Source organism: Bos indicus x Bos taurus, chromosome 23 (genome assembly GCF_003369695.1).
Source record: "Bos indicus x Bos taurus breed Angus x Brahman F1 hybrid chromosome 23, Bos_hybrid_MaternalHap_v2.0, whole genome shotgun sequence".
Classification (NCBI taxonomy): Eukaryota; Metazoa; Chordata; class Mammalia; order Artiodactyla; family Bovidae; genus Bos; species Bos indicus x Bos taurus.
The window spans coordinates 7523166-7544958 of record NC_040098.1 but is presented as its reverse complement, the minus strand read 5'-3'; the positions used below and the strand labels follow the sequence as shown (position 1 = coordinate 7544958).

The 21793-nt window shown below is 41.3% G+C and overlaps 1 protein-coding gene across 3 annotated transcripts in view; it reads left to right on the top strand.

The window, feature by feature from the left end:
* The first annotated feature begins 327 nt into the window (after nt 1-327).
* Nucleotides 328-21793, top strand: part of MLIP (muscular LMNA interacting protein) — a 295087-nt gene continuing 273621 nt past the window's right edge. The window contains exon 1 of one of the 3 annotated variants that reach the window (XM_027524178.1): nt 328-817. Coding sequence is in view for 2 of the 3 variants with exons in the window: in XM_027524174.1 (XP_027379975.1) it covers nt 12226-12288 (63 nt within the window). In the remaining variant the exon portion in view is untranslated. Of the gene's footprint in view, nt 818-11707; nt 12289-21793 lie in introns of those variants that run through there. The other 2 variants (XM_027524174.1, XM_027524168.1) reach the window with 2 other exon arrangements.

Genomic DNA, 21793 nt, shown 5'->3' with positions numbered 1-21793 from the left:
TTGAGTTGTTGAGACCATCTGAATGGAGGACAAAATTGAACCCAACTTGACCTCTACATAAACTTTTAAGATTCTGGTGGGTGGACAGGTGTGGAGAGCTACTCACCTTGTGGTCACCAAAGACAAGCCTCGGTTGTAAGGTCCCTCACTGATTAAACCTGCCACCCGCCAGTCTGGAGTGTCTGCCTTGTTCTCTTCGCCCTCCATGCTAAGGCTAGTTTGTGAACCAACAGCCTGCTCTTTGGTGTTTCCTGGAGGCTGGATCTCAGGGCAAGTGCCCCACCCACTTGTGGGGTTTGTTCAGCCTGCCACAAGCTACCCTTTGTATAATTCTGACTTACCTTCTCTGGATCAATTGTCATTTCATTTCTGGAGGACTTTCAACCTTACTTTAAAAAATCCAGTTGAAGCAAACAGAAGAGAAACTCCATTTTCAGTAACCTTTTCCTCATCTGTCATTTATGTCCATAAGGAAGCTTAAAGAATTTTTATCAGTACACTAAAAATTAGATAATTGGCTATATTGTAAAACTTTTCAATTCTGGACTCCAGATCTCTACAGTTGCTGAGAATTCTTATCAAGAAATCATCTAGGGAACTTTCACAACTCCTGTTTTCATGAAGAGAATCTCAGTGGGGATGAGGTTTACGCCTAACTCTTAAAATTTCATTTTGGTGACTTGTGCCCAGGATCCAACTTTAGTTACAGAGTAAACAGTATTTCCAAAGACTGACAGGGTCAGCTGCTCGGGGAATGTGGCCGGTGACCTCCCTGACGGATGACCGCCCTGCTGGCTGCTTCCAAGTCAGTTGAAAGGTAAGCTTTTTTTCTGTATAAGTGCACGGCTGCCTTGGAACGTGTTTCATTTACTAACGATAAAACTGAAAGTATATCCCAGGCTCGCTGTCTTAAAGGGCATGGAGCTGTGACTTTGGGGGCAAAGTGATTTGTCATGTCAACACAACTACAACAGCTAAGTTGCTGGGGTTGGGGGAGGAGTGAGTGATGGTGTGAAACCTCATTGCTTTGATTAAGCCACAAAGACCCAGGAAAACTTAAATCCAGAACTCCTTTCTGATGTGAGAAACACACACGGGATTCTAATATTCAGAAAGTAAAGACTTCCATCTTTGAATCCTTTTTCCTGAAGTCTTGTTAGTTTAATCTGACTGTTGTCTTCACTCCTGAGACAGTAATGGTGTGTGTGTGGTTGTGTCTGTGTGTGAGAGAAAGAGAGATTTGTTGACTACTGTGAAGTGTATCTGCTATATACATATAGTGTATGTATTTGTGTATATACAAATATTTGTATATATGTAAATACAGTGTTTATATACTCTGTATAAATAATATATCTTGTGGGTGCTGAGTATAGAACAGTTGAGAAAATGGAACTTGCTGGTCTTGGATCCCAGACTGACTTTATTCAGCTCGTGTGTTACAAATTGTGTAACAGGAGATAAGACTTTTGTTTCATATCAGAATCGTTGCTCTCTCTCCATGTTGATCGTTATTAGTGTTTCTTTTAAAAACCTCACATTTTATTTTTCAACAAGTTTTGATAGAAGAATAGGCATTTAAAAGATGCACACATTGAAAAGATAACACTTTTCAGAGTGCTCACAGCTCTCACTTAATTGAACTATTTTCTAATGCGCCAAAAAAGTGCTCTACCATCAAAGGTGATTTTATAGATAAAATATTTTATTTTAGATAAAATATAAAGAAAATACTTTATATAGAAAATATTCTTTTCCTCCCATTGACTAAGCTGTCTTGCCCAGAGTCATTTAAAAAATATGGCCCAGAACCAAAAACAAGGGCACAAATAGTATCAGAAGAAGTAAAAAAGTAATATTCTAGTAGAAAAGGTTTATGCTTCATTGAAGAGGGATAACTACAAAGGTACCAAGTTGTTAAGCTGTCATTATTGCAATTATCCTTTACTGATATCTAGGGGTTTGCTTTTGTGTCCTCTTGGCAGCTTCAGCTTTCAAAAATCGTATATTACATAGTGACAGATTCAATGTTAAGAACTTGCTCTGTGGACATGGTCTTTTTCACAAGCTGTGGGCACGCACCTCTGGTCCACAGAAGCCATGAAGAGGCTTAAACATGGTGACCGTGAGAGGTTAAAGTCTGAGTATTTGCCTATTTGTCAGATGACAGACAAGAAGATGAGACAGAGGGATTTCGTAAAATGAGAATTCCCAACTGCTGCCTGAGAGTTCACAGTGGTCAAAATGGATAAATCAACTCAGGGAATTCTGGGAACCATTCTCTGCATTTGGCTCTTCACTGTCGCCCTCCACCGCCACCCTCATCCCACTGGACCATCAAACAGAGTCTCCTAGAGATAGAGGCATATATTTTGAACCAAAAGCAACACCAACAAGTCCAAAGTTATCTCAGTTCGCAGTGGAGGGGGGCCCAGCTAGACGTGCATTTGGCGCCTGGGTACCACAGAAACACATCCTTTGGGTGGGGGATGGGGGTCCTTGGGACCGCTGAGGCACCTGGAGGCCTGTGCTGAGTGCAGTGTCCTGCATCACTACGAAACAGGCGGGGTTACCTGGGCTTCTGGCTTGACTGTGCAGCACACGTAAGACCCTAGTCTTGGAGATGCTGTGGAGAATGACAAGAAACCCATATAAACGGTGTTCCTTGTCTCAGAAGAGGATCCTTTTTTAATAAAAAGACATTTATCCTTGGAGCATACAGTGAGGAAGATCTTTGTTGTCTACACAATGCTTACAGACTGTCATTCTTTTAGAAAGAAGACAGCATTGGTTTTTCACGCCTTGAGGGTGTCCACCTACCTTGTGAGATTTCAGCAGTAGAGCGCTTACCGGTGCTTTTGTCATGGAGATGAAAGTTCTTTAAACGGCAGGCGTGGGGACGATCACCACTATTAAAAAAGCAAAAAAGTAAAACCTGTATTAACTCTTGGACCTAGTAGATAAAAAAGCCATTTTATGTGTTTGTTAGCCCTCTGTATGTAAAATAGGTAGCCAACAGGAATTTGCTGTATGTCTCAGGAAACTCAAAGAGGGGCTCTGTATCAACCTAGAGGGGTGGGATGGGCAGGGAGATGGGAGGGAGGGTCAAAAGGGAGGGGATATATGTATACCTATGGCTGATTCATGCTGAGGTTTGACAGAAAACAATAAAATTCTGTAAAGCGATTATCCTTCAGTAAAAAATAAATGAATATTAAAAAAGCCATTTTAATAGTGGCAAACTCTACTTTCCCCCAATTTTTGAATATGGGCACAAAATCTGAGCCGTATTTCCCCAGCCATACCAGGCATATGGTGATGAGGAATAGAGTGAGGTGACAGTGTCTCGAAGCAAAAATCATTTACTAAGGGTCATTTGCTTCATGTTTGAGTGGAATTCTTGCTGGCTTAATGTATGGTAGATTTTAATTTCTGTTTGGAGTGACCTGTTGCTCATATTATATTCCTGGGGAAAAAAATCATAAATTCCCGTCTTAGGAATTATAGATCTTCCTGTTTTTTAAAAATAATACCTTCATTGAACCATAATTTACATACCATAAAATTCATTCTTTTAAAGTGTGCATACAATTCAGTGCTTTTTAGCATATTCAGAGTTTGTATGTCATCATCATTATCTCACATCAGAATATTTTCATCACATTCAAAAATCCCACCCCTACTCATCAGCAGTCACTCCACAGTCTGCCTTGCCCTTCAAACCTTGGCAACTATGGCCTGTTTCTAAGGATTTGCCTATTCTGGGTGTTTCATATAAATGAATCACAATATGTGGCTTTTGTGACCAGTTTCTCTCACTTACCATATTTTCAAGATTCATTCACATTGTTGCATGTATCAGGACTTCATTCTTTTTTATTGCTGAGAAATACACCTCTGTGATACATCCCCTTTATGTTTTCACATTAAAAAAATTTTTTTTATTATTATTATTATATTTTTTACTTTACAATATTGTATTGGTTTTGCCATACATCAACATGCATCCGCCATGGGTGTACACGTGTTCCCCATCCTGAACCCCCCTCCCACTTCCCTCCCCATACCATCCCTCTGGGTCATCCCAGTGCACCAGCCCCAAGCTTCCTGTATCCTGCATTGAACCTGGACTGTTATGAATAATGCTATCATGAACATTTGTTTACAAATTTTTGTATGAACATATGTTTTCACTTCTCTTGTGTGTATACCTAGTATTAGAATTTATGGCTAATATGGTGACTGTATCTGTAAGATTTTGAGGGATTCCTACACTGTTCCAATTTGTAACAGCAGCAGCATCCGAGGTTCTGGTTACCCACATCCTTGCCAAGGCTTGTCACTATCTGCTTTAATTCTAGCCGTCCTAAGGGGTGCGAACTGCTATCTCCCTGTGGTTTTGATTTGTGCTCCGTAATCACAGTTTCGTTGCACAGCTTTTCATATGCTTGTTGGCCATTTGTTTGTCTTCTTAGGAGAAATGCCTATTCAAATCCTGCGCCTATTTAAAAAAAATACGTTTATTTAGTTTGGCTGCTGGGTCTTCGCTGCTGCGGGCTGGTTACTGCCCAGTTGTGGCGCCCAGGCTTCTCACTCTGCTGGCTTCTCTTGTTGTGAGCTCAGGCTCTAGGCTGAGTGGGCCCCGGTAGCTGTGGTGCTCAGGCTTAGTTGCCCTGCGGCCTGTGGGATCTTCCTGAAGCAGGGTTTGAATCAGCACCTCCTGCGTTGCAATGCAGATTCTTAAACACCGGACTACCACAGAAGCCCCTTTGTCAATTTTTTAAACTGGGTCATCTTTTTCTTTGAGTTGTAAGAGTTCTTTATGTATTCCGGATCGTTGTTGTTCAGTTGCTAAGTCATGTCATACTCTTTGTGACCCCCTGGACTGCAGCATTTCCGGCTTCCATCCTTCACTGTCTCCCGGAGTTTGCTCAGATTCAAGTCCATTGAGTTGGTGATGCCATCCAACCATCTCATCCTTTGTCGCTCTCTTCTCTTGGCCTCAATCTTTCCCAAATAGCAAGGAGAGGTAAGGAAGCCTTCTTAAGTGAACAATGCAAAGAAATAGAGGAAAACAATAGAATGGGAAAGACTGGAGATCTCTTCAAGAAAATTAGAGACACCAAGGGAACATTTCATTCAAAGATGGACACAATAAAGGACAAAAACAGTATTCTGGATATAAGTCCCTTATCAGATAAATGATTTGCAAATATTTTCTCCCATTCTCTCTGTTAATTTTAACAATGCCACATTGTTAGGATTTTGACATTATCTTTGAAGTTAACTTTTTTTCTAGATAAACTTCATGAAACCCAGGGGATTAATGGCACACACCTTCACCAAGAACTTGCTTGATGGCAGACAGTGGGTTAAGTTCTTCTCACATGTTACCACATTTTAATGTTTGTCAGAACATTAAGAGGTTGATACCATTCCTTTACTTAAGGGAGAAGGAACTGAGACTGAGAATTAATTTGCTGAAAGTGACCCAGCTACAAAGTGGCAGAATCTGCAAGTAAATTAAATTCTTCCTGCTTCCTGAGTCTATTTCTTCTTCACTTTAATTGTTAGCGGTTTGAGCAAGATAAGTGAACAATCAATATTGTATTCATCTGTAGTATAATTTGTATTAGATAAACATGCGTTTTATTCCTATGTTTTCTATCAAAAGTTGTCTAAATATCAATGCAATAAATGTCTTAAGTCACGTCCATGCATGTATGCTTAGCTCCCTTCAGTCATGTCTGACTCTTTCATGACCCCATGGACTGTAACCTGCTAGGCTTCTCTGTCCATGGGATTTCCCAGGCAAGAATACTGGAATGGGTTGCCATGCCCTCCTCCCAGGGATCTTACCCACCCAGGGATTGATCCTGCATCTCCTGCAGCTCCTGCATGGCAGGCAGATTCTTTACCACTGAGCCACCAGGGAAGCTCCCTCCCTAAGTCATATCCATTGGATACATTTCACTCCTGTCTCTTGCTCCTTCCCTTCTGCCTTTTTTCCTTCTTTGCTTTTTTCCTTTCTTTCCTCTCTCCTGTGCTCTTTCCACGTCCTTTTGTTTAGTCCTTACTATGCTTTAAGTGACTGAATCACACACACACACACACACACACACACACACACACACATGCTTTAAGTGCCTGGATAAAGTGATGAATAAAGCACTCTCTGGTGCTTATATAGTACAAGAAATCCCCCACATATGGAAGAGTTCTGTTCTTGGAGTGCATTCGTAAGTCCATCAAAGTTAGCCTAGGTAACTAACTGCCACAATCAGCTACATAGTACTGAACTGTAATATGTTTATAATACTTTTCACACAGGTAATACATAAAAAACAAACACAAAAAATAGAGAAAACATTTTTGATCTTACAGTATAGTACTTTGAAGAGTACAGCAGTACAGGACAACAGCTGGCATACAGGGGCTGTCATCAAATGAACAGGCAGGAAGGGTTACTGACTGGAGCGGGTAGAGGAGGTGGGAGATGGTGGAGTGAAGGATCGTCAGCAACAGGAGTTGGAGAGCAACCTGCAGCTTCATTTGCACTTGGCACTGATGAAACACACATTTGCATCTTTCAAAGTTTGCAGCTTGAAGGTTCACATGTAGGGGACTTATTGTAGTTGGAGATATGAACTGAAAATAAATGTTAGATATGGATAAACTTCAAATCAATTGCACCATCTCCCATGCTAGTAAGGTCATGCTTGCGTGCTATGCTTCAGCATTATGCAAACCAAGAACTCCCAGATGTCCAAGCTGGATTTAGAAAAGGAAGAGGGAGGTCAAATTGCCATTTGCTGGATTATAGAGAAAGCAAGGGAATTTCAGAAAAACATCTGTCTCTTGTTTCATCAACTATTCTAAAGCCTTTGACTATATGGATCATGACAAATTGGTGGAAAACTCTTAGAGAGATGGGAATACCAGACCATCTTACCTGTCTCCTGTGAAACCTGTATGCCAGTGAAAAAGCAACAGTTAGAACCCTGTATGGGACAACTGATTGGTTCAAGACTGAGAAAGGAGTACGACAGGGCTGTCTGCCGTCACTCTGTTTAACCTATACGCAGAGCACATCATGAGAAATGCAAGCTGGAATCAAGATAGGTGGGAGAAACATCAACAACCTCAGATATATGGATGATACCACTCTAATGGCAGAAAGAGAAGAGGAACTAAAGAGCCTCTTGATGAAGGTGAAAGAAGAGTCAAAGAACCAGCTTAAGGCTAAATATTAAAAAACTAAGATCATGACATCTGGCCCCATTAGTAGTGACAGATTTCCTCTTCATGGACTCCAGAATTACTGTGGATGGTGACTGCAGTCATGAAATCAGAAGATGATTGCTTCTTGGCAGAAGAACTGTGACAAACCTAGACAGTGTGTTGAAAAGCAGAGACATTTCTCTGCCGACAAAGGTCCATATAGTCAAGGCTGTGGTCTTCCCAGTGGTCTACGGTTGTGAGAGCTGGGCCATAAAGAAGGCAGAGCACCAAAGAATTGATGCTTGTGAACTATGGTGCTGGAGAAGACTCCTGAGAGTCCCTTGGGCAGCAAAGAGATCAAACCAGTTAATCTTAAGGGAAATCAACCCTGAATACTCATTGGAGGGACTGAAGCTGAAGCTGAATCTCTAATATTTTGGTCACCTGATACAAACAACCAACTCATTGGAAAAGTCCCTGATGCTGGGAAAGATAGAGGGCAGAAGGAGAAGAGGATGAGATGGTTGGATGGCATTGCCAATGAATGGAAATGAACTTGGGCAAGCTTTGGGAGATGTTGAGGGACAGTGAGGTCTGGTGTGCTGCAGTCCATGGGGTCACAAAGAGTCAGACATGACTGGGCAACTGAACAACAACGATAACAAAAGCTTCAAATATCATGTATAATGATAGGCTGGCAGAATGATAAGAACTATGAAGTAGAAGCAGAGAAGGTGATGGCACCACACTCACTCCAGTGTTCTTGCCTGGAGAATCCCAGGGATGGGGGAGCCTCGTGGGCTGCCGTCTATGGGATCACACAGAGTTGGACAGGACTGAAGTGACTTAGCAGCAGCAGCAGCAGCATGAAGTAGAAGACAGCAAATGAATGGACAGAGGATATGCTAAATTAGATGGTCACTGGGGAAGCTCTGGATAAAGGGTGAAGGGAGCCATGTGACTCTGGAGGGATATGTTTAAATATATTTTACATATGTTTAAGGACCAGGAGCTTTCCTTGATGAAAGTGAAAGAGGAGAGTGAGAGAGTTAGCTTAAAGCTCAACGTTCAGAAAACTAAGATTATGGCATCTGGTCCCATCACTTCATGGGAAATAGATGGGGAAACAGTGGAAACAGTGTCAGACTTTATTTTTTGGGGCTCCAAAATCACTGCAGATGGTGATTGCAGCCAGGAAATTAAAAGACGCTTACTCCTTGGAAGAAAAGTTATGACCAATCTAGATAGCATATTCAAAAGCAGAGACATTACTTTGCCAACAAAGGTCCATCTAGCCAAGGCTATGGTTTTTCCAGTGGTCATGTATGGATGTGAGAGTTGGATTGTGAAGAAAGCTGAGCACTGAAGAATTGATGCTTTTGAACTGTGGTGTAGGAGAAGACTCTTGAGAGTCCCTTGGACTGCAAGGAGATCCAACCAGTCCATTCTGAAGATCAGCCCTGGGATTTCTTTGGAAGGAATGATGCTAAAGCTGAAACTCCAGTACTTTGGCCACCTCATGGGAAGAGTTGACTCATTGGAAAAGACTCTGATGCTGGGAGGGATTGGGGGCAGGAGGAGAAGGGGACGACAGAGGATGCGATGGCTGGATGGCATCACCGACTCGACGGATGTGAGTTTGAGTGGACTCCGGGAGTTGGTGATGGACAGGGAAGCCCGGCGTGCCGCAATTCATGGGGTTGCAAAGAGTCGGACACAACTGAGCGACTGAACTGATCTGAACTGAACTGAAGGACCAGGACCTTTCCTTAGCTAAAATTATGCCCATATAAAAGCCAACCCTCATGCACTTGCTGGTCCAACGGAAGCCAAGAGCTATCCTTCCTGTTTATCAACAATAGCAAACATGTTCCTTCCTCTGACCAGACAGCTATCTCTGCAGAGTCACATGGCTCCCTTCATCTTGACTTAGCTACCTCTGTAAAGATCCTATCTCTAAATATTGTCTTATTCTGAGAGACTGGGGGGTTAGGATTTCCACTGTGAATTTTGGGGAGAAGACAGTTCAGCTGGTAACAATGGGGAAAATAACAGTGCCTACCTAGAAGTGTTTAACAAACACTAAGAATAAGTAGGTAGAATAGTGTCTACCTCCTACAAGTGGTTTAGAGAATTAATTAAGACAGTATATGCAAAGTCTTAAAGCCGTTGCTGGCACAGGGTGAGTGCTGTTGGGTGTGCTGTGTAAGAGTGCTGTTATCTTATTTATGTTCAGTCACACCTACATTGTGAGCTTGTTGAAGGAAGGAAAGCAGAGATTATATCTTAGCGTTTTTTATTATTTTTATCCATTATTTAAAAAATCTGCCTGCACCTAGTACTCTTCATCCATTATGGATACTCAGCACATGTTTGTTTAATTAAACTTTCCATTCTTCTCATTATCACCAGCATCTGCTCCTTCCCCAACCAGCTTTGCATCCCACCCTCCCTTTACTCCCAACTGGATCATAGATTTCACCTTCAGGTATTATATTAGCATTGACCAAGTTTTCTTTTGCAGCCATAGTATGCTGGGTTGTGGGTTTTTTTTTTTCCCTCTAGAGAGATTTTGGGAAGTCTCCTTTGTAACTGAAAGTAAGGTCCAGCTGCTCACCGTGCAACAGCCAATAAAGAGGCAAGGTTGGGGAAAGAAAAGTTTGCTTTAGTTTGGATGCCAGCAAGCGGTGGGTGGGGTGGGAGGAGGAGGGTGGACTTCTATCCAAAATCCGATCCCACCTCTGACAATCAGTGAGCAAGAGCTGTTACAGACAGAGGAAGGGGACTCCATGCAGTAACAGTACAGTCAGCTCTGACAGTCCTCTTGAAATTGGTCGTCAGTGGTCTGATCAGAGCCATCTTGATTGTTTTAAATAGTTAATCTTCAATTCCAGGGTCATTTTTTCCCTGTTTCTTTGAGGCCAGTTCTCAGAACTGCGACGCTGTGTCGTGCCTACAGTCTGGGCACCATGTAGTTAACTTCTCCCATCTGCGGTTTCAGTATCTGTAAGACAGCTCACAGGATATGGCTCAGAATAGTATCTATAGTTCTTGAGAAGAAACTAAAGTTCTTAGATACTTAATGACTACTGTGATTAATCTTGTTGAGCTCTTTTCCTTTGTTTCTGCATTTTCTCACTTCTCTGATTAAACTTATTCTTTGGCTAAGGTTTCTCACAGACAAAAGGCAGGCAGAGAACATGGAGGGGAAGGACCATAAGGTCCTGTTCTGTTTCATCCTCATATGAAATGTCAGCTCTTGCCTTGCTTTTGACACGTATGGATCTTGCATGCTAATCAGCCTCTAAGACTTACATTTCCAAGCTTGTTGGAACAATAACTAGCATGTGTGATTCCCTTTCTGGATCTGAGGAGAGCCAAAGAGGGAAACCACTTTTGCCCATGAGTCTGATAGAAGTTTCTGAATTCTCATCCTGAAACAGTGGTGGCTAGGTTTATTTCTGCTAAATGTTTCACTTCTAGAATCCTCAGCCCTTCCATCCTGATGCAGAATAAGCCTAGTGCACCCGGCCTGATGATAGAGAATCAGCTGTGATCACGCCAAAGGTCAGAGCCTCGCAACATGTTTCTGAAAGCCGTTTTTATTGCCATCCACGTATCTATTCTCCGTAAAAAACAGGGAGTTAATTACCATCGCGCTGCACAGTTAATTTTTTTTCAGGCATATAACTATTTCTAAAGAATTCTGGGAACATTTGTTTGACTGGAAAAAGTGAGTTTCATGTTCTATGTCATAACTTTGTTCTCAGTAGAAAATCCAGGATAATGAAAAAAATAATAAGGTTTGTGAAGGAAAAATATCACTTTTCTTTTATGAAGTTTGTAGACATCATTTGCCTACTTTTCATGATATAAAGTTGACAACACCTCTTGAATATATATGTTGTGTGTCTGAATAGCTTTAATTAGTTAACTTTGTGCTTTCCTTGAAGTGACTTTTTAAAGTTTTGAACTGCAAAATAAGGCCAGGATTCAAATCGGAATTAGAAAGAATGGGGCTGGCTGATTCATGTTTGCTATAAGACCATCACATTTGTCCTTTAATTTTATTTTGTAAAGTTTTTTTTTAAGCGTTACTCTCATTTATTGATACAGAGGTTAAAAAAAAGATCTATTTGTATAGCTTACATTAGTACAGAGGCTTGAATGCCAGGTTTAGATTGTATCTAAAGATTTTTTTTTTTTGATGTGGATCATTTTAATTTTATTTTTTTTCAAACTTTTTGTTTTATATTGGGGTGTAGCCAGTTAACAAAGTTGTGATAGGTTCCATGAACAAAGAGTGACTCAGCCAAGCATGCACAAGGTATCCGCTCTCCCTCAAACCCCTCTCCCGTCCAGGGAGTTCCTAACATTGAGCAGAGTTCCATGTGCTCTTCAGTAGGTGATGTGAACCATTTTTCAAAGTCTTTATTGAATTTATCACCATATCGCTTCTGGTTTTTTTGGCTGTGAGGCATGTGGGATCCTAGCTCCCCAGCCGGGGATGGAACCCGCCCGCCTCTCTCCCTGCATTGGAAGGCTGAGTCGCAACCCCTGGACCACCAGGGAAGTCCCAACACATTTGTCCTTTTAAATTTTGTTTATTAGGCCCATATTCTATAGTACGTTTTATTTGACTGCAATGGCTATTAATGAATTCTTTGACAGTGGCTCTTTGTCACAGACATCTTTCTTGGCTCAGGGAACCTAACATGTAGGGATAATCTCCTGTTGAGGAGTTGCTTTCTTATCTGGTGACATTTATCATTATCTAAGGCCAGCTGCCTGACGTCTCTTCAGGGCTCTGTTTATGGGGTTTGAACATCTATAAATGGAAACACTAGCTAACCAGAAATTATCGCCAGGGCTTTCTGATAGTGTCCTGGGCTCTCACAACTTGGAATGTCCTGCAATATCTAACATGTAAGCACATCACATCATTTTCTAGACAGAATCGGAATCTTGCCTTTTCTTTCTCTCTCTCTCTCATTCTCTTTCAACATGGACTTTGAAAAGCATGGAAAAGGAAGCTTATTAAATGAGAATTTAGAGGAGAAACTGACGGTAAGGCTGATATTTCACAAACACGGATTTATGATGTAACTAGCAGAGCAAAAATCAGTTGTTATAGTGTGAAAACGTTATACCAGGCACCTGTGTTTCCCTGTTTTTCTGGTCAATGACCTTGAAATCAATGAGTTCCAAGGGTTTTACTGAAAACAATGTGATAAAATTATTAATATGATGTCATTACTAGAATGTGGGTAAATTAGATTTAGTTAAATGATATGGTTTATCTCTGTTTTAACAACCAGGATCCATTTATTTTGAGACCTGGTGGTGGTCACCTCAATACTGGGAGGTTATTTTCTTTACTCATATGAAGTTTAGCGAATATTCAAAACTCAATTTCAGAGATACCAGGAATGTGTGTCAAGGGAAATCTGAGTATTATGGACAATTTTAATTTTTTTATGGAAAAAGTTAATGATAAAATGTAAGGATAAAATTTACTTTTGAAAAAGTTTAGTTTTTGGCAGTAAAATTTGTAAAAGTTGCTTTACCTTGATGCTAAGAAATTTAATGTCAGTAAACACAGTGGTCACTTCTGTTTGCTCAAACACAGAATGTGCTGTAACATAGATTAGAATGTATTGTTCATGGTTCACCTGATAGGTTTAGGAGATTAATTATGTTTATAAAGTTACTGAGGCTTCAGAGTTAATGTTAGAACAGGGCATGGCTTATTTTAATAGCTGTACAAGTAGCAAAAACTAAAACTGTATTGACTGTAAGACTGTGGCTTCTTGAACTCATGAGAATGTGTTGTTCTGGATGTCTGACATTGAGATATATGCACTAGCAATGATATTAAAACCTGAAAGGTGGAAGAAAAAACCATATTGTGTTGAAAACTCCTAACGTATGTTAGAATTTCATGGTCTTGAAGAAATATATTGGATAAAATCTATAAAACTTCTTCTTAAAGGATTTGGGTCATTTTGAATATTGACCGTGGACCTCTCTGCAGGTGATTGTTTAAACATGTCATGGCCCCAGACCACTTTGCTTTTGGACTGTTTTAAAAAGCCATGTGTTACTGTAGAACTAACCAGGGGTTTTGAATCAGGAAGATCTGATGAGAATCCTCACTCCATCACTTCTAAATGTGGGATGATGGGATTTTGTTTAAGCCTTTCGCGTCTCAGTTAAGTCGCTTGTTGATGGGGAGCAGTGATACTTAATCGGAAGGCTGTTACGAGCATCAACTATAATGTATGTGAAGTCCCTCGGCTGAACCTGTTATTTTCAAACTGCTTTTGGCCTGACTTACTTAGCAAGTACATATCCAGGCTTTGTTTACATAAAATGAGAAAGCTGAAATGCATTTCAAAGTAAAAGGAACACTCAGATATGTGAACTATAAGGCTTAGGAGTTATAAAACCTTGATGGAACCAGATAGATGGTTAATAAATACACCAGTAAGAGTTGCTATGAACGAGTGTGAAATTGGATCCAGAGCTCACTGGCAGTCTTTTAGAGGAATAATAACCATAGTGGACATGGGGCAAGTGAACAAAAGTGAAAATGAACTCTTGGTGTATAAACGTTTCACTGCCCGGGAGGTCAAACGTGCCCGAATCTCTCCAGAACACAGCTCTGAATCAAGAAGTGAGCAAAAACCTCTCTTTAGAGGGAGTAATTGTCATAACATTCATGGACTTTTGTCTGGAGGGGAAGCCTAGGACTGGCCCCTGATGAATTTCCAGGAGATTTGCAGGAAAATCTGGGGTGGATCAGAAGACGCCAGAATATCCAATCTGTACTGAGCATAGGCGGTTCTCAGGGAGGGCAGGAACACAGTAAATAAAGTTCAGTGCTTGGGAAAGTTACCTGTGCAGATAAATAGATAAATAAGTAAATGGTGCTAGTACTCAGCTGCTCAGTCGTGTCTGATTCTTTGTGCCCGTGTGGACTGTAGCCTGCCAGGGTCCTCTGTCTTTGGGTTTTTCCAGGCAAGAATACTGGAGTGGGTTGCCATTTCCTACTCCAAAAATAAGTAAATAATATAACAAGTAAAATTAAAGCAAGAAATCTTGACTACTTTCCAAACTCCTTTTATTTTAGATGATTAAATGCATCAACAAAGAATTTCACTTACATTGATCTTTAACTGAAATTTATTAATGAAAAAGAAAATACAGTATTAACAGAGTAAAAATAGTCATGCGTCTCAGAGCATTCTGACTTAATGGTGGTTTCTTTCTCTTAAAAGGTGATAAGAACAAATAGATCTCACACATAAGTCTAATAATTTCTATCACATCAGTTAGTATATCTCGAGACAATTCTATCTTCCCAAGTAATAAATGTTCAATAAATATCACAAAAATCATCATAATGAGAAGGGTACAACAGCCAACTCATTTTATACGGATGCTTGCTGGAAACAAATGAACACAGTGGAACTGACTGCTGTGTTTTTTACTCAAAAAACATTGCTTTTTTGAGTAAAAGTAACTATCTGAGATTGAGAAAGAAATTAATCATCTGACAGTTTGTTAAACAGGATGTGTATAATATAAGAAGCTTAAAACTGGTATTTTAAGTAAAATTTTACCTTTAATTATTAAAATTTTTTTACTTATTTTAAATTTGAGGGTGAAAGACTTATCCTATGACATGTAGATTTCCTTAGGATCCACAAAAACATTCTCCTCAATTTTAGGGAAAGAGAATCATGACTCTTTTGAATACAATGAAAGAGAAATGATGTGGAAGAAAAAATGATGGGTAAAATATAAGTATACAAAACATACATTTAAAAATTCTGTGGTAATCCAGTGAAGGGTAGTACTTTAAGGTTAAATCAACTATCAATTTATAGATTCAATAATAAAAGTAAAATCTTTTTCTAAGAAGAAATCTGTTAGCAAACAAAACGCAAAACTACTGTTTTGGCTGTAATTCCCGATATCATTGTTGAGTTTTGTTTGGAGCATTTTCAAAGAGTCAACTTCATGTCTGTCCTGAGAAACAAAAAGATCCTTTCAGATCGGTATGTATTCCTGAATGCCCATTTGAACAAGACATGTGCTAAGGGCTGCCACGGAACATGCTTGATAAAGCCTCGGCCATCGAGGAGATTATTATGTTTTGATTGTTTTTTAGTAGATTATAAAGAAATAATGGTAAGCTTAAGTAGCTTAGAAATATTCTAAGGGTGCAAAACATAAACATTCCAAATTTTTTCATTCTTACATAGACTCGGGACAGCAAGACTATATATAATTACTCATCAGAATGTCTTAACAATGAGAACAATCGTGAAGCATTTTATGCAGTAACATATTTTGTTTCATTATAATATCAACTGCTGGAGGAGATCACAGAGAGAACATGACCTCTGGTTGACCCAAGAGCAAGACCAGGCAGTGGAAGCCTCCTCCCTGGTCCCCTGTCCTTAGAATATGAATTCTGTCTACTGTTCCCACAGTGGGAGCTGTTTCAGGGATGCAGCCTTGAGAAGAAGGGGATGCTGAGACTGTCTGGGTGGGACAGTCTGACTGGACCCAGGTAGGACCTCTCTGTAAACTTCTAAGATTCTGACAGGCAATCCAGGAGATTGACTTCTCTTGCTGATGCCCAAGAAAGCCTTGTATGTAAGATCCCTGTTTATTAAACCTTCCACCCACCTTCTGGAGTCTCTGCCCCTTCTCTGGTCTCTCCAAACCCCCCCCCCCCCGTATGATAACCAATTTCAAATTTCACCCAGCAAGCTCCCAAGGCATCAAACCAACATTTGCATACCTATTTATTTTTCTTATTGTATCTAACTAGGGTCCCTGGTAACAGGCACTTAGTAGGTGCTTACATATCTGAACAAAAAAGTGTAGACTACTGCCAGTGTTTTTGGTGTGTTATTGAGAGATTATTTTCTGTACAGCTTGAGTGTTGTTTCTGATCTATGCATTATTTCTGACAAGGTAGCATCACATAATACAATAAGTGGTAAATTTAAGTTTGTAGTTCTCTGGAGGAAAGGTGCTGAATCTCTGTATCTTTATGTCATAATTGATTGCCCTAGATCCTTAATACACTAATTCTGGTGATGACCAAGATGAAGGGAAGTGGAGAACAAACAAACAATATTTCCTTTTCTTTGACATTTGGTCATTTATCTTGAAAACTTCCTTCCATTTCTTTGCTATTTGTGAGAGTGGTCCAGTGACCCTTGCTATGTTCTGGACTTCACTGAGAAGTTGTTCTGAATGTCCACTGTGTCTGGTTACTCTGATGTAGAGGATATGAGTTAATCTGTGCCCAAACCTTAACTCCTCCATGCTACTGGCTCATTCGGTTTTCCGGGTGGCACCATCACGGAGAATGGCAGGCATCTGCGCGTCTCTGAGAATGCCGCTGACCTCTCTGGCACGTCTGTGGTGCCTGCTGTGAATTCTACACGCCTCCTAAGATGGCCCATTCGTCATCAGTATATTTTGAATTTAACTGTTTGAGAGAGCCAAAGCTCTGTAATAAGCTGACACTCAACATACTCTGTGGAAATAATTATTTTTCACAAAACAGATGGGTGGTACTGAACACAATTTTATGGTAAGCAGCTCAGTAAGCCTCCCTTGACTGGAAGGCAAACAGAGGAAACTCAGAACTAGCTTCTCTGAATTCCTGAGCTCAGCGTCACTTCCGAACTTTTAGTGAGATCAAGTCAGTTGGTCTCATATCTTACAGGGGTAGACCTCCTCTGAGAAGTCAGTAGAGGGGCATAGGATTGATCAGTCTGTACCAGGTATTAGGGAGTTGATTGATTAAGATGTGCTCTCCAAAGAACTGAAACAGCCCTCAAGCATTGTGAGTAGTAAGAAGATTCTGGTTTCACCCTAGGTGAAGATGTGTAGTTGCACAGAGTAACCATGAGTCCTGACCACTGGCAAGTCAAGGTAAAAAACTAAGTAACTACTCTTAGAGCTCTCTTTCATGAGAAATAGTCCCACCCGACGGAGGGGCCTGGTAGGCTGCAGTCATGGGGTCGCTAAGAGTCGGGCACAACTGAGCGACTTCACTTTCACTTTTCACTTTCATGCACTGGAGGAGGAAATGGTACCCCACTCCAGTATTCTTGCCTGGAGAATCCCAGGGATGGCAGAGCCTGGTGGGCTGCCGTCTGTGGGGTCGTGTAGAGTCGGACACGACTGAAGCGACTTAGCAGCAGTAGCAGCAGCAACCTCTCTCTGGCCTCCTGTTCATAGAGCCAGTAACACATTTTTAAAGCTATCTGAAGAATCTGTAGCATGATATAAAGAACGGAGGGAGGAGATGAGACGCCGTGATGCCATAATGGTGATGGGTCACTGTCATGGGAATCAGTGGGAAACTGTCAAAGCAGTGGGAACTGACTCTTCTTTTAAAACTAATTTTTACTGGAGTGTAGTTGCTTTACAATGTTGTGTTCGTTTCTGCTGTGCAGTCAAGTGAATCAGTTGCGTATATGCATGCATCGACCTCTGTATAGTTCCTTCCTGGTTAGGTCACCACAGAGCACCGAGTAGAGTTCCCTGCTCTGCCGTAGGTCCTCACGAGTTGTCTGCGTAACGTAGAGTAGTGTGTATATGTCAGTCTCCATCTCCCGGTTCATCCTGCCCGTCCTTCACTCCTTGGGAACCTTAAGTTTGTTCTCTACATCTGTACTCTATTTCTGCTTTGCAAATAAGTTCATTTGTACCGTTTTTCTAGATCCCATGTATAAATGATGTTATATGATACTTGTTTTTCTGTTTCTGACTATGTCTCTGCAAATGGCACTATTTCATCCCTTCTTTGGCTGAGTAATACTCCTTTGTGTATTCATATATACACACACAAGTCTTTCCTGTCCATTCCTCTGTCAGTGGACATGTGTAAATTGCTCCGTCTTGGCTGTTGGAGACAGTGCTGCCTTGCACACTGGGTGCAGGGGCACGCATCCTTTTGAACTATGGTTTTGTCTGGATATGTGCCGAGGAGTGGTGTTGCTGGATCATATGGTAGCTCTGTTTTTAGCTTTTTAAGGAGCCTCCATACTGTTCTCCATAATGGCTGCACCAATTTTGTAGTTGAGTCTTAATGGGCATCATGGCAGAATAAGGTGAGGCTGGGAAAATGATGAGTTAGGGTAGGTGAGTGCATGCAGGTGTTCTGGGGATCATTCTAACATATCTATGAAAATCAGAACAGAGAACGTACGTGTGTGTGTGTGTTCTGGGGACCATTCTAATATATCTATGAAAATCAGAACGGAGAACCTACGTGTGTGTGTGTGTGTCTGTGTTCTGGGGACCATTCTAACATATCTGTGAAAATCAGAACAGAGAACCTACACGTGTGTGTGTGTGCATGCGCGCGTGTGTGTGTGTGTGTGTGTGTGTGTGTGATGAGGACTTCTTATTCCAAATAAGAGGCTTTCTTCCTAAGTGCCTATGTGGTGAAAAACATGCTGTATCTGAGGCTAGGGAAGGTTGTATTTGTCTGGCTTTTGACAAGTCACTTAACCTTTGGTGTCCTGGGGGTTCCCTGGTGGCTTAGTCAGTAAAGAATGTGCCTGAAATGCAGGAGATCTGGGTTCTGTCTCTGGGTTGGGAAGATCCCCTGGAGGAGGGCATGGAAATCCACTCCAGTGTTCTTGCCTGGAGAATCCCATGGACAGAGGAGCCTGGTGGGCTACAGTCCATGGGGTCACAAAGAGCTGGACACGACTGAGTGACTAACACTAGCTAGTGTCCTAGCTAAGAGGCTAGGTTGTACAAGGCTGGGTTGGATTTGTCAAGATTGTTATTCTCTCTGAAACTTTGAGTCTCTAGCAAAATACCCTTTGGCTGTGTGCTGATTAAATTTTTTCCATGGCAAAGAATGTCTGTTTATACAAACATTGAAATAATTTGTGTTTTTATGTCATCACTGACCAAATGTAAAACAGAAGTCGTCATGATTAGATTAAACCTTCCTTGCAGTATAGAAAGTTCACAGTTCAGTGCTCACAAATTGAATTGCATATATTTTCAATGTTTTCACTGAGAAATGACAAAGATTTGAGAACTGGATCATGGGGGAAAATTATGGAATCGATGAAGAAAGAAGCATGTAATTGCTTCAATATTAACACTGAAATATTATCAAAATAAGGCATTCTGTTTTCTTACAGCAGTACATAAAGTGGGCTCTGTGTTTTCATCAGGAGTAGCAATTTACAAAATATGGGCTCTGTGTTTTAAATGTTATTTCTGAGATGGTTTGTTTAGGGCGTATTCATTCCCTCTTGTAGTTCTCGCTGCTCCTTGCAATGTGCCTGACACAGATAACTTGGTCCCTTTGCAACTCTAATTTTAGTCCCTTTTGCATCACTGAGGTTGAGGAAAAAGTGGATTGCACACGAATGGCAAAATCCTAGCCACCATTTCCATTTTTCTTTTTTCTCAAAGGGAAAAAAATGAGGGCTGAGTCTATTAGAACCCAGGGCAGGGAGGGGAAGAGAAAAGTGAAACTGATAAGGATCCAGATTTCTACTTTATGGTTCACAGGAAGTTCTCGAAGCCAAACCAGTCCTTTGAAAATCACTGCTAATTAAAGCAGTGTCTGCTGATAATGTAAGTCTGAGATGCGCTGTTTGAATGGGTCTTTTGCTGGAGCTCTGTGTGCTGACGAGTAGAAGAAAGATGGATGGTGGGCTCTCACCGAGCTGTGATTTCACAGCGATGTTTGTAACACCCTGTACTGCGGTGAGGTGGTTCCTAGGTTCTCGTTGTGGGAATTAACAATGACTTAACTAGCCACGCGTGCTGTCCGGGGTATGGCTTCCCCCAGGGAATGGCAAGCAGACTGTGGTATTAGTGATGCAAGCACGTTAGAGAGTCGAGGGCTTTGTTTTGCTGCCTGATCATAAAAATAAGGAGATGGCTTTTTAAAATGGCGAGAGGGTGTCTGCGATTTAACAGCCGGCGTTTCTCTTTTATTTATAACCTGAGATTTTCTGGAGCGTCCTTTCGTCACTTTCCTTCTCAGTTAAGTGGGGGTTTCCTTGCACAGGTAGCTTCTGGGGAAGATGTCCCCACAGTTTTTTCTCCAAGATTGGCCTTGTGTCTGTCAGGATGTAGCCATTCAGAGACCACTTCATGCTCATGAATACTGCCTTGATGACGTTCATTTTCAGAGCAGAGGAGAGAGCTCACAGGATTGCTTTCCTGAACCTGTTCCACTTTGCTGGGATGTCACGTCATCATGGGGAAGCTGAATGAGAAAATGTCAGCTTGAATTAATAAGCTTATTAGAGAAAGGGCAGCTCTTTTAGAAAACGTGAAGGTAATATGGAAAAAATCAAATGTTTTCTGATTTCTGGTTTGCTTTTCCAGTGGACCTCAGCTTTCAACCTGGGAATTCCTGTCTGTCGTTCCGTTGGCTTCTTCTCATTCATTCATTCATCCATCCAGCCTGGGAGTTCTCTGCGTGTAGCTTGTGACTTTCTGCCCACCCGTTCTCCTTTGCACGGCAAGTGGAAGAAGAAGTGGGATGGGTCTTAGAGACCGCCAAAGAATTCTCTTCTTTGCAGCCCACCTACAGTCCTGCCCTGTGAAATTTGCCTTCCTTGGCTCTGGTGCCTCCAGGGTTTGGACAGGCATCTATCAGGGCCCCTTCCTAGCTGCAGCTCTGCTTCATAGCGCAATGCACCTCCGTCTCCTATCTTCCAGAAACTTACGGCACACAGCTTCATGCTGATTCCCCTCCTATGATAGGTCTCTTATAGTTGTGGGTTTATTCTTTTAGATTCCTTTTCTCTCCTTTTAATGCAGTCCAGAGGAGGATGTGAGGGAAATGCCTGGGTTCCTTCAGTCTTCTCGAACCAAAAGACGTGTCAAAAGTCAATCTTCCTCAATGTTCAATGTTGGAAAATCTTTTCAGTAGGTGGTGAGTGTTGTCAAACACCCAGATTCTTCATTGAGAGAGAGGTTCTGATGTATAAATGTTTTATAAGCCATGCTATATGGTGTGCCAAGAAATATTCTGAGCATGTAATTAAAAATATTATGCTGTTTCTGAAAGTTGGAAAATGAATGTTATTGTTTTGACCCTGCTTCTTTGTGCCATAGTGATGGTGGTGGTTCAATGCAGGGACTCTGGGGTGAGCGTTCAAATCCAGGCTCTTACGTGATCATTCTACATCAGCTTCGGTTTCCTTACCTCTAAAACAGGATGTGACTCGCCTCCCAGGGCCGTTATATGGACTGGCAATGAGGAAAGTTTGGAAAAGCACTTGCATACAACAAGCCTTCAATAAACAGGAGCCATTAGGCAAAAGGAAATCACAATGGGGTACAAGTTACACAAACCCTGGATTTGTGTCTGGGGTTTGTCCTCTGCGAGAGAATGTGATTTCTTTTTTCCTTTTTTAAAATTTTTGCCCACACTACACAGCATGTGGGATTGTAGTTTCCTGACCAGAAGTCAAACCCTCACACCCTGCAATAGAAGCAAGGAGTCTTAACCACAGGACCACTTCCTCAGGGAAGTCCTGAGGCTGTG